Genomic DNA, 17437 nt, shown 5'->3' on the forward strand with positions numbered 1-17437 from the left:
TCTGATCTTCTCTGTCTGCTTTTTCTAGAATCAACATTCAGATTTTTTTCTCATTTTCAAATTTCAGATTCCTTCCCTTTTGTCTACAAGCATGCTTATATGTCCTCCATTGTCAAAAACAAACAAAAAAGAAAACAAGGTACTCCATATCTCTTTCACTGTCCTACCAAACTTCATGGAAATGCAAAAAAATTTCTTGCCATTTTCTCACTTCTCAATCACTCTTTAATACTGCAGTCTTTATTCTGTTCCAATACATTCTAACAAATCTGTTCTCACAAAAGTAAACCAATGACTCCTAAAACCCAAATACAATACAGTTTAAATTCTTCCATGAGTCTCTGAAGAATTTCACATTTCTTCCTGGATGTCTTTATCACTTCTTTGGACCTAATTCTCTGATAATACTTCCTATACTCCTGAGTTAAAATCTCTAGAGATGAAGGCCAGAAATCTGCATTTTTAACAAACTTTATAGGCATTGTTGACAAATGTGAAAGATAGAGAATTACTGGTCTCAGACCTAAAAAAACTTGAGAAAACAATTTGGTTAAACAACAATCATCTAGTCATTACAGAATAAAACTCTACTTTAACAGTCATTTGAAAACATTTGTCATTTTCTCCTTTTCATTATCTTATCATAAGCTGAATATTAAGGTTGAATTAAGAGTTGGGGCATATTACAGTATTTAAAGTTTTATAACAGGATAGAGCAGTTTTAACTAAAGTTAGCAGGACAACCAGATGGAGACAGGATAACCATAACTGGAAAATGTCACTAGAAAAATGTGTTTATTATAACTTTGATTCTATGTTCTTTGAGCAAAGCATTTAAAGAATTTCATTTACTCAGCAGATCCCCCTTGGTTCTACTGCTTGGTGAACACTGAGACCACTGGTTTCATTCACCTCCATCTTTCAGGAGGCATGATTGGAGGTTGGATTGCTTTGTTGAAAAGCTTTCTCCCATGAACTGTTTATTAACATTCGCGGATTTTTCAGCCTAATTCAGGCTGAAATAAATGTTAATAACAATGTTAAATGATTTTTTTTTGCTTCTAAACATTGATTTGAAATTGCTTAAGAATAATCCAACAATGCTAGCACGATAATCATCATATTGAGCCAGTTTCTGAGATAGATATAGCAAATATCAGAAAAATAATCATTTAGCAGATATATCTTCAAAATAAAATAGCTGAAATTACCAGTGTGGGCTTGGAGGAGGAAAAAAAATGGATTTGTAAACAGAAGTCCTAATATTGAATTCCACTACAACATCATGTTATCTGTACAGTCTTAGACAAGAACCTTGGTCCTCTCTGAGTTTTTTCATTTATCAAACAAGAGCGAATACATGTTTAATGTGCCTATTTCAAAGGATTTCTCTAAGACCCTAATGCATATGAATCATCAGAATCACAACATGTTTTTATAAAGTCATAAAAACAAAACAAAACTAAATAAACAACTATTTGAGTAGAAAAGGCCGTTTTGCTATCAAAGAGATGGTTTTAGGGCAAAAGCAAGTTTTTTTTTTAATCAATTTCTCTTCCAGCGGTTCCTAAGGCTGGTTGATGGAGCAAATTAAAGACCATGGCACAAAATGAATGTGAATAAAAAGTCAGAATAAATACTGAAATTGAAAAAGAAAATACTGGTGAGGTAGCTTACAGTTAAACATATAACAAAATCAGAGAGAAGCAAAAAGCAATAGAATATGTTATATTTTAGTTTTTAATCAACAGTGCAATATCATAGATTTTACACCTATAATATATTTTCAAAGGTATCTTAGGTTGATAACCTTGAAACTAAGAAATAATAAAAGTTTTACATTTTTCACATTGAAATGAATTCTTAAAAAATATCGTATATTTTATTTCACTGAATCATTTTTTGAAAATGGTTAACTGATATAGGATTCATTGAAAAATTCATAGCCTTCCAGAATATTCCTCATTGAAAAATGAGACTAATAATGGTGTCTGGAGCATAGTATTATCCTGAAAAATAATCAAATAATGCCACTTAGTAAACACTCACTAAGGTCTAATTGGTATTAAATTTCATGATGTACCTCAAATTTGTATATTCAAAATATTTTCCAATATATTTATTTATGAAATTATATTGATATCCCATCCAGATAAATTAAAGCTCCTGTAGGGGCCTGGCCCCACGGCTGAGTGGTTAAGTTTGCACGCTCTGCTTGGGCAGCCCAAGGTTTCACCGGTTGGAATCCTGGGTGCAGACATGAAACCACTCGTCAGGCCACGCTGAAGTGGAGTCCCACATGCCACAGCTAGAAGGACCCACAACTGAAAATACACAACTGTGTACTGGGGCGCTTTGGGGAGGAAAAAACAAAAAGAAAAATAAATAAAATCTTTAAAAGAAAAAAGCTCCTGTAATCCAGAAGTCTCCCTGAATATAAGCCTACAACAAAAATAGAAATAAATTAATAATGCCATCTTGCATTCATTTACAGTACAATGTAGCACCTGCTTTTCAATCCGCCTCAAAATATTTCTCTTCTAAGTAATATGTTTTCTATTTTTGTAGAATAAAAAAGTTAAATAAAAATTCAGTTTGAAAACAAACATGAATCTTTCTCCCTGAGATCAACTCTAATTCTACATTGGAAATTAAGGCTGTCCTGGAACAAATACAGTAGCAGTGCTGAGATCTGTAGAACATAAGGGAGCTAAACTTAAGTTCTAGCATTATATCTCAACAAAAGACGTACAAGAATTTTACAAAGAAATTTTAAAACTTTATTGAATGGCATAAAAAAATTGATAAATGGAAAGAATATCATGGTATAAATAGAAAGATAAAATATCATAATGATATTAATTCTTCCCAATCCAGTCTGAATCAATGCAATACCAATCAAAATCCCAGTGAAGATTTTCTTGGATAATAACATGCTGAATCCAAAATTTAGATAAAACGTGAAGGTTCAAAAATATTCAAGATCCTTCTGAAGAAGAATATGGTGACAGACTGGGCCTACCAAATAACTGGCTTGATAACTGGAGCTCACTGGGGAAAGGCAAACTATTTAAAATAAATGGTCCTGAGAAAATTGGTTAGAAAAAAATTTAATTTGGATTGCAGCCTAAAACTATATACCAATATTAGTTGCAAGTAGATTAAATAAATCTGAAAGACATGGAATCTTTTAGAATAAAAGATATAAAAAATGTTTATAACCTCAGGGTAGGGAAGGATTTCTTAAACAAAATACACAACCTAAAATACCTATAATTTTTTTAAAAGTTGACTTTGACTGCATTAAAATTAAGAACTTATTTTATCAAAATACACCATAAAGACAATGACAAGTCACAAACTGGAAAAAGATATTTGCATCATATATAACTTAAATGAATTACCATCAAAAATACGTAACCTACCAATCAATTAATAAATAAAAATGTTCAAAAGATATGAAGAGATATTTCACTGAAGAGGAAACAAGAATGATGAATGAATATAAAATAAGATATCTACCTCATTAGTGATAAACAGAGGTACCACTTTACACCCATTTGATTGCCTATAATTAAGAAGTCTGACATTGCCACTTACTGGCCAGAATATGGACCAATAGGTATTCATATATTGCTAGTGGAAGTCTAAATAGATATAACTATTTTAGAAAACAATTGTCATACTTTTATTAGGCTGACTTTGTGAATATTCAACAGTCTAGCAATTCTACTATCATGTATCGAGCCTACAGATATTCCTGCACACGTGTACTAGGAGACTCATTCAAGAACATCTGGCAGCACTATTCACAGTAGCACCCATCTGGAACAATCCAAAGAAGAACTGACCAACAGAAAATAAATGAATAAATTGAGATATATCCTCATAAAATAGCATTTAACTGTAAATAAAAATGAATTAAAACTAAGTACACACATCCAGATAAACAAATGTAATGTTGATGGAAGAAAGCAAGTCACTGACGACTACATACAATATAATATGATTTTAATAAAGCTGAAAAAAAGAAAACTAAAATATCTTGTTTAGTAAAACATTTATGTGAAATATAACTATTTTTAAAAAACAAAGAAATTAGTAATAAAACATCTAGCATACTGGGGCCCTCGGGCAGGGAGGCAGAACGATGGGATAGGAGACGACTACAAAACCAGGTTTAAGGGCACTGGCAATATTCATGGGTTTTATGTTGTACGGTAGATTTAAACATTATTGTAATACATCATAACTTACATATGTATAAAAAGATGTATGTACCAATTAAATACACTATTCCTATGTATGAAAACTGCCTAATATAAAAAATAAGCTAGTAATTAGACTGGTTTTTTTTTGAGGAAGACTAGCCCTGAGCTAACATCCACCACGAATCCTCCTCTTTTTTGATGAGGAACAGTGGCCCTGAGCTAACAACCCTGCCCATCTTCCTCTAGTTTATATGTGGGACACCTGCCACAGCAAGGTTTGATAAGTGAGGCTTAGGTCCACACCTGGGATCCGAACCAGTGAACTCCAGGCCACCAAAGCTGACAGCATGAACTCAATTGCTACACCACTGGGCCAGCTCCAAGCTAACTGAATTTTGGGGGTTCACAATGAAATCATGATATTTCCTCTTTGGTGAATATATTTGATGAACACAGTTTCAAGGCAATGAAAACCTCCAAATAAAGCATGAAACATAAATAATGGACAATCATAAAATGAGCGGATCCAATTTAAACTCACCACGAGAGCTTTAGATCTGTTGCTTAGAAGTTTCTCAATATCCCTGGCTGCAATTTCCACCAGCTGGCGTGCATTATTTGGTTCCACAGTATACAAATCTTGGTATTTCTCATAAATCTGTGTGAAGGGAAAAGAATATTAATAAGAACAATTGCCGGGCCGGCCCCGTAGCCGAGTGGTTAAATTTGTGCGTGCGGCTTCCACAGCCCAGGGTTTAAGCTGGTTCGGAGCCTGGCCGCGGACATGGCACTGCTCATCAGGCCACGCTTAGACGGCGTCCCACATGCCTCAACTAGAAGGACCCACAACTAAAATATACAACTATGTACCGGGGGACTTGGGGAGAAAAAGCAGAAAAAAAAAATAAGACTGGAAACAGTTGTTAGCTCAGGTGCCAGTCTAAAAAAAAAGAGCAACAATTGCTAATTCGGCTCATACGTTCACATTACTACGTATTTAAAACCATAAAGAAGTGACCAGAAAGACCCACCCTTTCCTTTCTTCATCTTGATCTTTTTGGAGTCCAGATGTGTCAAAACATATCTATAAACATAAATTTGTTATAAGATCACCAGCTGACCAAAACATTATGTCATGTTAACAGGCTGTAAGACATCTTGTACCACAATGGTTTGTGTATGCAATTTTGTGACTTGAAGTTGTACTCTCCAATCTCAAAACCTGGTATTAACTGCCATCAGCTTTTTAAAGAAAAAAGTAGGCCATTCTGGAAAACAGAAGGAGAACTGAAGAATGGGAGGTCAAACCTGGAGGAAATGTGCAGCAAACAGAGGTAGAAGGAAAGGGAAAGCAATAATGTATTGAGGAAGACTTCCCACTCTTTCCCCTTGCTGCAACCACTGAGGCTTAACAGTATGCTGGCAAACGTTATGAAGAGAGAGAAAGACAGAGAGACAGGGAGAGTCAGAGAGTCAGAGAATGAAGCTCCTGCTAAGGTTCATCCAGGTGACACAGAGAGCTTCATTTCACAGACAGAGGAGATGAAGGTCATTAAGGTCTACATTAAAGTTTGGTTAAAACTGTAAAAGTGTAAATATTTTTAATTACCAAATTCAATGTTTTTTTAAAAAAATCATTGAGTCAAACTATACTGAAAGTCAGCTAGGCAGCAAAAGAAAAACAACTACATTTCTGGCTCACATCAATGTCTACGGAAGGATTTCCCTACAGTGGCATAAGATGCACCTGGTTTACAGAGCCTGTACACTCCTGGCAGGAGAGGAAAAATTAAAGAAACAGGGAAAAAAACAGTGACTGTGTTTGTGGCTGGACGGCTGAGCTGAGAAGGAAATCCCTTATGCATCCAACAGATGGGTTGCACATGCATGACTAAACCATCTTTAAAAGCTAGGGCCTGGCAGGTTTTTACCATCTTATGAGAAGTGAATCCAGGCACAAGCAGGAATCAGTTCAACCCTGCTTTTTTCTGGCACAACTCCAGCATTCTGTGTTACTACCAACAGGTTCTACAACACAGGCCCAGCTGAGCACATATGTCACTGGTGAACATTAGTTTCAAATAGACACAGATACATACGCTAACATTTATTTATAACAGAGCATGTTTCAGATGGTTATAATTTTTTATTTAAGTCATTAAAAATTAATTGCTTTAGAAGATTTAAATTAAACTTTCACTCCTCAACTTGTTTGACTTTATGAGGTTTTTCCAATACACATTTGAATTTTGATCTTGAATTTTTCCAATACACATTTGAATTCCAACTATTCAAGGCACAGTAATTTAGTCATGTAAAATCCCCATTTTTAGTTTCATTCAAGATTCCTGCATATTACTGGATTGCTTATGCTTTCTGTTGAAGGGCAGATTATTGAGTCCTATTTTACGGATCCAGGTTATCCATGAAGAACTCCGTCCAGCTCAAGGCTCTCTCTTTCAGCCTAAGATGTCAGCCTAAGATGACAACCAGTAATATGAACTCCTGAACAGATTAATTGATTTGGGGTACAAATAGATAAACCTCAACACCACTTTAATTGATCCACTTTAATTTATTTTGGCAATAAAATCAATATAGCTAATTGTGTCAAAGGCAGATGTGCTTTGTACCATTAATATCTTTTTCATTTCTGAATGGAGTCTAACCTCATTTCTGCGGTATCAGGAGTTGGTGGAGATTAGTTCAGGATACGCTGTACTTCTCTCTAGGTACTACAGATAATGTCACTTATTAAGTCATTGCCTACATATGCTAGATATATTAAGGTGGTTTAAAGAATGAAAGAATCATAATCAGGAGAAACAATTTAGTTCAAGAGGATAAATATATATATATATTCTCTCAAATATATACAGAATATTCTCTCAAATTCTGTTTCTAGGGCAATTTTTAAATGCTTAGAAAACAAAAAACAAGATCTAGCTCAGAAATAAGAGCATTAGGTATACTTTCTTTTCCTTTCCCTAGCTATTTTTCATTTTTTTAAAAAATAATTATCGAGGAGTGGGCGGAGCAAAATGGCAGGGTGAGCTGACCCGGGATTCTCTCCCCTCCAAAATACAACAAAAGATTGGGAGAACTGAATTTCAGAGAATAAACATAATGCCAGCTCATTAGAGACCTACAATACCAAGAAGGCAGAGATCATAAACCTTGCAGATGGCCTCAGAGGCTCTGGAACGGTAGGAGAGAACATCGCTCCCTCCCCTAGAGTCTGCGATCCCTGTGGCGCAGGTCGGGAAGGAGTGGGGGAGGGGCCACGTGCTGGGGGATCATCCAGGACTCCTGCCGCTGATTCAGTGGAGACCCGCTGACGGGGGTAAAGCTTCCGTCCGCAGGGACCCTATAAACCCAGGGCTGGGGAGATGAGAGAACAGAACTGATCTGAACCCAGACTGGTGCGTGTGAGTAACAGCCCCTCCCCCCCAGCGAAGCCAGTGGGTGCAGCCATCTTGCCCCAAGGCGGAAAGCTAACACGCCGCTCTCAACCCCCATCTAGTGGCGACAGGCTGTAACTGCAGGTGAATTCTACAACCATGCAAAAAAACCGCTCCTCTATCATCCAGCAATTTATAAAAGCCCCAGACCAGAAGGAAAACAATAAAAACACAGAATTAAGTCCTAAGGAGTTGGAATTAGGTAAACTAAGTGATAATGAATTCAGAGCAGCTATAATCAAAAAACTCAATGAGGTAGAGAGAAAGACAGAGAAACAAGCAGAGTTCTGGAGTTACTTCACAAAAGAGATTGAAATCATAAAGAAGAATCAAACAGAGTTACTTGAGATGAAAAACACAATGGAACAGATAAAACAATACAGATTCCCTGAATGCCTGTGTAGACAACATAGAGGAGAAAATTAGCATAATCGAGGACAGACAGGCTGAATGGCGCCAGACAGAGGAAGAAAGAACTAAGAATTAAAAAAAATGAGGAAAATCTCCGAGAGATGATGGATTCAATGAGGAGTAAGAACATAAGGATCATAGGAATTCCGAAGAATATGGAAAAGGAAAATGGAGCAGAAAGTGTGCTTAACGAAATTATTGAAGAGAACTTCCCAAATCTAGGGATCAATGGAGAAATGTGTGTAGAGGAGGGTTTTAGATCTCCTAGATTTGTCAACGTAAAATGACCTACCGCAAGGCACATAGTAGTAAAGTTGGCAAATAGGAATGATAAGGAGAGAATACTCAGGGAAGTAAGGAAAAAAAAGAGAATAACCTATAAGGAGCCCCTATCAGACTGTCAGCGGATTTCTCTACAGAAACCCTACAAGCCAGGAGAGAATGGAGTGATATATTCAAAGCTTTAAAGGATAAAAGCCTTCAGCCGAGAATACTCTATCCAGCAAGAATTTCCTTCAGATATGAGGGAGAAATTAAATCTTTTCCAGACAAACAAAAGTTAAGGGAATTTGTAACTAAAAGCCCTCCATTACAAGAAATCCTTAAGAAGGCTCTCATACTTGAAAAAAGAAAAAAGGGAGAAAGGGGACACAAGCCACAGACTAGGGAGACCAATGGATAGAACCAGAACAGGATAGCAAATATTCAACTATAGCATTAGGGTAAAAGTAAGGAAACTACCAAAACAAGGACGATCTTAGCACTCTAACTACAAATTAATAAGACGAGTTGGAATAAAAAAGGAAAATAATTATTTAGGAGGGGAAGAGCAAAAGGTCTAAATCAGTATTGGTCAAGTAGGTAAGAGACCACCAGAGAATAGACTATATTATACACGAGATTCTAAATACAAACTTCAAGGTAGACACTAAAATAAAGTACAGAACAGAGTCACAAATCATAGATAAGGAAAAATCTAAGAAACCCAGCATAAGAAATTGCAGTATTAAATGGGTAGTCTAAAGCACACAGGAAAAGAAACACAGGAAAACAAGATGATGAGCGACAGATTGACAGCACTAAGTCCACATGCATCAATAATCACTCTCAATGTGAACGGATTGAAATCTCCAATAAAAAGACACAGAGTGGCAAAATGGATTAAAGAACACGATCCAACAATTTGTTGCCTCCAGGAAACACACCTCAGCCCCAAGGACAAACACAGACTCAGGGTGAAGGGGTGGAGGACAATACTTCAAACAAATAGCAAGGAAAAAAAGGCAGGTGTTGCAATTCTCATATCAGACCAAGTGGATTTCAAAATAAGACAAGTAAAGAGAGACACAGAGGGACAATATATAATGATCAAAGGGACACTTCATCAAGAAGAAATAACGCTTATAAATATCTATGCACCCAAAACAGGAGCACCAAGATTCATAAAGCAACTATTAACAGACCTAAAGGAAGATGTTAAAAACAACACAATAATAGTAGGGGACCTCAACACCCCACTCACATCAATGGACAGATCATCCAGACAGAAAATCAACAAGGAAATAGTGGAGCTGAATGAAAAACTAAAACAATTGGACTTAATAGACATATATAGATCACTCTACCCTGAAAGAGCTGAATACACATTCTTCTCAAGTGCACATGGAACATTCTGTAGGATAGACCATATGTTGGGAAACAAGGCAAGCCTCTACAAATTTAAAAAATTGAAATAATAACAAGCATCTTCTCAGATCATAGTGCTATAAGGCTAGAAATTAATTACAAGAAAAAAGCTGAGAAAGGCACAAAGATGTGGAGACTAAACAACACACTACTGAACAAGCAATGGATCATTGAAGAAATTAAAGAAGAAATAAAAAAATACCTGGAAACAAATGAAAATGATAGCATGCCATACCAACTCATATGGATACAGCAAAAGCTGTATTAAGAGGAAAATTCATCGCAATATAGGCACATCTTAACAAACAAGAAAAATCCCAAATAAGCAACCTTAAAGCACACCTAACTGAACTAGAGAAAAAAGAACAAATGAAGCCCAAAGTCAGCAGAAGGAGAGAAATACTAAAAATCAGAGCAGAAATAAATACTATTGAAATGAAAAAGGCAGTAGAAAGGATCAATGAGACAAAGAGCTGGTTTTTTGAGAAGATAAATAAAATTGACAAACCACTAGCCAGACTTACAAAGAAAAAAGGGAGAAAGCTCAAATAAACAAAATCAGAAATGAGCGAGGAGAAATAACAACAGACTCTGCAGAAATACAACAGATTATAAGAGAATACTACAAAAAACTATATGCCAACAGAATGGATAACCTAGAGGAAATGGATAAATTCTTGGACTCCTACAATCTCCCAAAGCTCATTCAAGAAGAGGCAGACAATTTGAACAGACCAATCACAAGGAAAGAGATTGAAACAGCAATCAAAAACATCCCAAAGGATAAAGCCCCAGGACCACATGGCTTTCCTGGGGAATTCTACCAAACTTTCAGAGAGGATTTAATACCTATCCTTTTCAAGCTATTCCAAAAAATTAGGGAAGATGGAACGCTTCCTAACACATTCTATGAGGCCAACATCATGCTGATACCAAAACCTGACAAGGACACCAAGAAAAAAGAGAACTACAGGCCAATATCGCTGATGAACATAGATGCAAAAATTCTAAACAAAATTTTGGCAACCAGAATTCAGCAATTCATCAAAAGAATCATACATCAGGATCAGGTGGGATTCATACCAGGGACACAGGGATGGTTCAACATCCGCAAATCAATCAACGTGATACACCACATCAACAAACTGAGGAATAAAAACCACACGATCATCTCAATAGATGCAGAGAAGGCATTTGACAAGATCCAATAGCCATTTTTGATAAAAACTCTGAACAAAATGGGCATAGAAGGAAACTACCTCAACATAATAAAGGCCATATATGACAAACCCATAGCCAACATCATACTCAATGGGCAAAAACTGAACGCCATCCACCTGAAAACAGCAACGAGACAAGGATGCCCTCTATCACCACTCTTATTTAACATAGTACTGGAGGTCCTGGCCAGAGCAATCAGGCAAGAAAAAGGAATAAAAGGAATCCAAATAGGGAGGGAAGAAGTGAAATTCTCGCAGTTTGCAGACGACATGATCTTATATATAGAAAACCCCAAAGAGTCCATTGGAAAACTGTTAGAAGTAATCAACAACTACAGCAAAGTTGCAGGGTATAAAATCAATTTACATAAATCAGTAGCATTTCTATACTCCAGTAATGAACCAACAGAAAAAGAACTCAAGAATACAATACCATTCACAATCGCAACAAAAAGAACAAAATACCTTGGGGTAAATTTAACTAAGGAAGTAAATTTAACTAAGGAAGTGAAGGACCTATATAATGAAAATTACAAGGCCTTTCTGAGAGAATTGGATGACGACATAAGGAGATGGAAAGACATTCCATGTACATGGATTGGAAGAATAAACATAGTTAAAATGTCCATTCTACCTAAAGCAATCTACAGATTCAACGCCATCCCAATCAGAATCCCAATGACATTCTTTACAGAATTAGAACAAAGAATCCTAAAATTCATATGGGGCAACAAAAGACCCCGAATTGCTAAAGCAATCCTGAGAAAAAAGAACAAAACGGGAGGCATCACAATCCCTGACTTCAATACATACTACAAAGCTACAGTAATCAAAACAGCATGGTACTGGTACAAAAACAGGTGCACAGACCAATGGAACAGAATTGAAAGCCCAGAAATAAAACCACACATCTATGGACAGCTTATCTTTGACAAAGGAGCTGAAGGCATACAATGGAGAAAAGAAAGTCTTTTCAACAAATGGTGCTGGGAAAACTGGAAAGGCACATGTAAAAGAATGAAAATTGACCATTCTTTTTCACCATTCACCAAAATAAACTCAAAATGGATTAAAGACCTAAGGGTGAGACCTGAAACCATAAGGCTTCTGGAAGAAAACCTAGGCAGTACACTCTTTGACATCAGTATTAAAAGGATCTTTTCGGACACCATGCCTTCTCAGAGAAGGGAAACAATAGAAAGAATAAACAAATGGGACTTCATCAGATTAAAGAGCTTCTTCAAGGCAAATGAAAACAGGACTGAAACAAAAAAACAACCCACTAACTGGGAAAAAATATTTGCAAGTCATATATCTGACAAAGGCTTAATATCCTTAATATATAAAGAACTCTCGCAACTCAACCACAAAACATCAAACAACCCAATCAAAAAATGGGCTGGAGACATGAACAGACATTTCTCCAAAGAAGATATACTGATGGCCAATAGGCACATGAAAAGATGCTCATCATCGCTGATCATCAGGGAAATGCAAATCAAAACTACACTAAGATATCACCTTACACCCGTTAGAATGACAAAAATATCTAAAACTAATAGCAACAAATGTTGGAGAGGTTGCGGAGAAAAAGGAACCCTCATACACTGCTGGTGGGAATGCAAACTGGTGCAGCCACTATGGAAAACAGTATGGAGATTCCTCAAAAAACTAAAAATAGAACTACCATACGATCCAGCCATCCCACTACTGGGTATTTATCCAAAGAGCCTGAAGTCAGCAATCCACAAAGTCCTGTGCACCCCAATGTTTATTGCAGCACTGTTTACAATAGCCAGGACGTGGAAGCAACCTAAGTGTCCAGCAACAGACGAATGGATAAAGAAGATGTGGTACATATATACAATGGAATACTACTCAGCTGCAAAACAGAACAAAATCATTCCATTTGCAATAACATGGAGGGACCTTGAGAGAGTTATGTTAAGTGAAATAAGCCAGCGAGAGAAAGATAATCTGTGTATGACTCCACTCATATGAGGAATTTAAAACTATGGACCAAGAACAGTTTAGTGGATACCAGGGGAAAGGTGGGGTGGGGGGTGGGCACAAAGAGTGAAGTGGTGCACCTACAACATGACTGACAAACATTAATGTACAATTGAAATTTCACAAGATTGTAACCTATCAATAACTCAATAAAAAAAAAAAGACAAAAAAAAGTAATAATTATCTGCTTTACCATTTTATCCAATGCCTTTCCTGAAAGAAAAACAACATGGTGTCTATAATGTGAGTTTTTGGCACCAGATAGAGCTCTATTCAAATCACATGACAACATGCTGTGTGCTAGTGGTTTCCATTTCTTCTACTAGAAAGAATGCAGTATATAAAGAGAATTCAAGACAGGATGTTTTCCCTCCTGACTGATACACTGATATGCTTTAATTTTTCTGTAGTTTAAGACTTCTCACTGCCATGCCTGACACAAGTTTTGACAAAAGAATACTTCTCGCCTGTATATTCTTTCTTTCTTACAATCTTAATGTTCTTTCACTGTTACATACACAGACCAACTTTTGCTGTGATGACAACAGAGAATATGGTTTCTCTACCTTTTTCACTGGAAACTTATTTCTAAGTCTCTTTGCTCCAATTAAGTCCATAGTTCCAAGATAATCTTCAGAATAATACATTTAAAAATAACTTCAACTGTAGTATCTAAAAAGTGACACCACTCATTGATGTAATTGCTTAATAAGCAAGCTAAGGAAATATTTCAGAAATCATGACACTCAGTATTATGCCATGGAATAATACAGATACACCACAGATACTTACTGATAGCTAGATATGCTTCCAAATTTTGGATAACCTAGAGGATTGTAATAGCAATCACTTTTAGCCAGTTAGTCTATACCACCCTGAGGTGTTTCCCATACAGCATTTACTCACTTTAAGAAACCTAAAAAATACATTTAATTAATCATTGTTATTAGTGAGAACACTGGGATTCAGGCTTTGGAATATCAGAGTGGAGGGAGTTTGAGTCCCATTTCGCATCATAAAGGAACAAACCACTGCCCAGAGAAGCAGATGGTGAAATGCTAATGTGGCATGTTTAGGCAAAGTGAGTGGCAATGCCTCTCTATGCCCGGGATCTCCCTTGGCTTCAGCAGGATATGGGGAAATAGGAAAGCTCCTTGGGATGAACAAGAAAAGTAGCCGAGAATTAAGGATCAGTATGTCTTCTAGGAGACTGTCTCAGTGCAGGATCAAGGATTAAGCAGTCCACCACCTAGAAAATGAATATTCTATTTACATAAGATGATGTGACCACAACGTCCAAGAAAACGCATCAGTCTCCTAATCCTATGAGTTACTAATGAAAAGAAATTCTTTACTCAAAACACTTATGGAAATACTAACTTAATTAAAAGTACTGAATGCTCAATATTTAGACACATTTCATATTTACATCTTTGAGAGCATATTGAAATTTGAAGTTATTGATTTTTTTTGAGGAAGATTAGCCCTGAGATAACTGCTGCCAATCCTCCTCTCTTTGCTGAGGAAGACTGGCCCTGAGCTAACATCCATGCCCATCTTCCTCCACTTTATATGTGGGACGCCTACCACAGCATGGTGTGCCAAGCGGTGCCATGTCCGCACTTGGGATCTGAACCGGCGAACCCCAGGCTGGCAAAGCGGAACTGCTGCACCACCAGGCCAGCCCCTGAAGGTATTGATTTTAATATAACTTTAACATAAGAAATCATAATGGTGAATCAAAAGCCAGGAAGTTCTATGATGATGCCTTGCAAAATTATTCTACCTTTAAAAACAAATTTCAAAAAGAAAAAAATTTAACCAACAAATTTTCTCAAATATGTTTGCATGTTCTAGCCTAAAATGTTACAAATCCAAACAGAATTTACACTTAAGAAGAAAGCCTTATAACAGCAAGGTGACATGCACCATTTCAACTGTTTTAGATAACTAGAGGGATACAATAATCTCTGTTAACAAAAAGTTTGGATTCCCGTAATATCTTTCATTATCAGAAGATACAACACAACACTAGAATTGAAATAGAAGGGAAGTATGGAGTGATGTCAGATAACGTGGGTTTTCAAATTTCAAAGATCTCAAAATAAATATGTTGTTAACATTGTAGGAATACCTATTGTACCTTACATAGCCACAAGATGAGTTTGGGAAACCTACAAAGCATGAGCAAAAGCTGTAAGAAAGACCTGACAATCTACATAGAAGAATGGAGGGGAAAGGAACAGGGGAGAAAATGTATCAGAGAGGCCTGAGATTAGTGTGAAGTCCAAAGGCTGCAAATATCTATGCCTCCAGCAACGGAGAGCAGAAGACACACAGCAATGTCAGCCCTTTACTGCCTGAGGGCCCAGGCTAGGCCTGGGCACCTATGGCACAAAATTTAAGGAGATACTTACTCACTCTGACCCTCAGAGCAAGTCCCTCCTTAAACTCTGCCTCCTTCTCGATACATCATTTTCCTCATCTCAGTCCAGGGTCTGCTGAGCCCTTGTCCCTACCTGTCCCCTTCCAGAAAAAAAAAGTCCTATTTGGAATGAGGAGAAACTCTACCTCTTTCAAAATATACTCTTCACGACCTGCTTTCCAATACCATATTGTGTTCTGCTTAGAGACAAAGGAGTTACAAAAGATTACCAATTGTAAATGGCAACTATCAAACCCTTCTTGATGTAATAAAGAGAAGGCTATGAGAAAGTCTTGGATTCCTAGAGGGAAAGAGGGAGTTGTGAAGAAAACAGTGCACAAAGGAGACAACACCACCCACCCTCCTACCCTCTCATCCCTGACTCCCTCCCCAGCAGGACTGTGATTGGCTTCCATTGCTGCGGTTTGTTTTCCCCAGGGCAGGGTCAGTCAAGTGCAGCAACTGAGGATTTCTGACATAGTTGCAGAGTTCTGTTTTCTTTTAATATAACTTTTTGCACATTAAAAATGCGTTTTACAGAAAAGACAAACAGTAGTTTCTATTCATCAATTTATTTCTAGAAAACTTTCATGAAGCAAATTCTCATTACTATGGAATCCATTAATTCAGAATATCTGATAATTTGGATATTGGTTGAAATTTACGTATATCTTTATCATGAAATATTTTATCAACAAATTGAATGAAAAAAACGGTTGCTGGCAAATGTTTCATGAACTTAAAAAAATTGTTTTCAAGAATATTAAGAGCAGTTTAATTTTTTAAAATGTTATCTATTCATTAATAGATGATGATCAGCCTCTCCATGTGCCAGCAAGGTAACTAAAGGAATGTATGTGTGCGTGTTTAAAAGTAATAAAACGTCTTTTAAGATATCCCGTAATACAGATTGTTTAAAAATGAATATATGTTTCAAAATCTGGAGATCTTTCTCTATTTTCTTCTTGATCTATAATGTTTAAAATATATAAATGCAGCTTACATTTTGGTTAATATATCTTTAACACACTTTTAGATATAACTTTCATAAGGATAGTATCAAATAATAAGACACATTAGTGGAAGACTGCTAGTTGTCCTCCGCTGCTTGTTCTGCCCACTTCCTCTGTGATAGTGTGGGCCACATGGTTACACAGCTAAAGACCTCATTTTTTGGACTCCTTTCTAGTTATATGTGGCCATGAGAACAAGGTCTAACCATTGGAATGTGAGCAAACTATCTAATCCTTAAAGTGACTGGGTATCTGCTACCCTAATCTCTTTCCCTTTACATGATGACTGGAAAATAAGGGCAACTGGAAGAAAGACCTTGGACCCAAGAAGGGAAGTCATATGCTGAGGATGGCAGGGTCACCCTACTGACCCTAATCTGCTCACCTCTAGACTATTAGATGAGAGAAAAATACATAGTCATCTTATCTTTGTGTTACATTGGCTCTGCCTGTACCCCAAGTAATACAATACAATAACTCTCAACTAAGACAACAAACGAATGACTGTGTTGAGTTCTGATTACAGGTCAATAAACATTTCACATGGATTATGTCATCAGTCTCAACAACTCCATGAGATGAAACATCTTGGCCAGATTACAAAGCTATCAGGTGGAAGAACCACCAGGTATAACAGTCTTGAGTTTTAAAAAGGGTACACTATAATGCTCCATAAAAAATAAGAAGCATATTTTCTTCAGTTGGAAGACGATGAAGACAAAATCAGGAAGAACTTACTTTCTATATCATTCTTAGCAACTCTTTCAACGGATACACACACAAAACCATTTCTGTGCATACCAACAATAACAAAAGGTTTTAAATTCTGCATGTAAACTTACATCTTAGAATTTCCTTCTACACTTCCTTTTTAAGGAAGTTCAAATGAAATGTTCATGAGTGGATAACTGGTGGCAGAACTCTCTCCTCTACTAATTTATATCTCATCTATTAACCTTGTACCTAATTTGGGATCTGTTTATCCTCTCAAAATACTATT

General features: G+C 36.6%; 1 protein-coding gene across 19 annotated transcripts in view; it reads right to left on the minus strand.

Annotated features, from left to right (window-relative positions):
- Nucleotides 1-17437, minus strand: part of CACNA2D1 (calcium voltage-gated channel auxiliary subunit alpha2delta 1) — a 514911-nt gene that overhangs the window by 404262 nt on the left and 93212 nt on the right. For all 19 annotated transcript variants that reach the window (XM_023639081.2, XM_023639086.2, XM_023639083.2 and 16 more), the window contains exon 3: nucleotides 4753-4869. In XM_023639081.2, coding sequence (XP_023494849.2) covers nucleotides 4753-4869 — 117 coding nt within the window. The remainder of the gene's footprint in view (nucleotides 1-4752; nucleotides 4870-17437) is intronic.

The sequence above is a fragment of the Equus caballus genome, chromosome 4, assembly GCF_041296265.1.
Source record: "Equus caballus isolate H_3958 breed thoroughbred chromosome 4, TB-T2T, whole genome shotgun sequence".
NCBI lineage: Eukaryota > Metazoa > Chordata > Mammalia > Perissodactyla > Equidae > Equus > Equus caballus.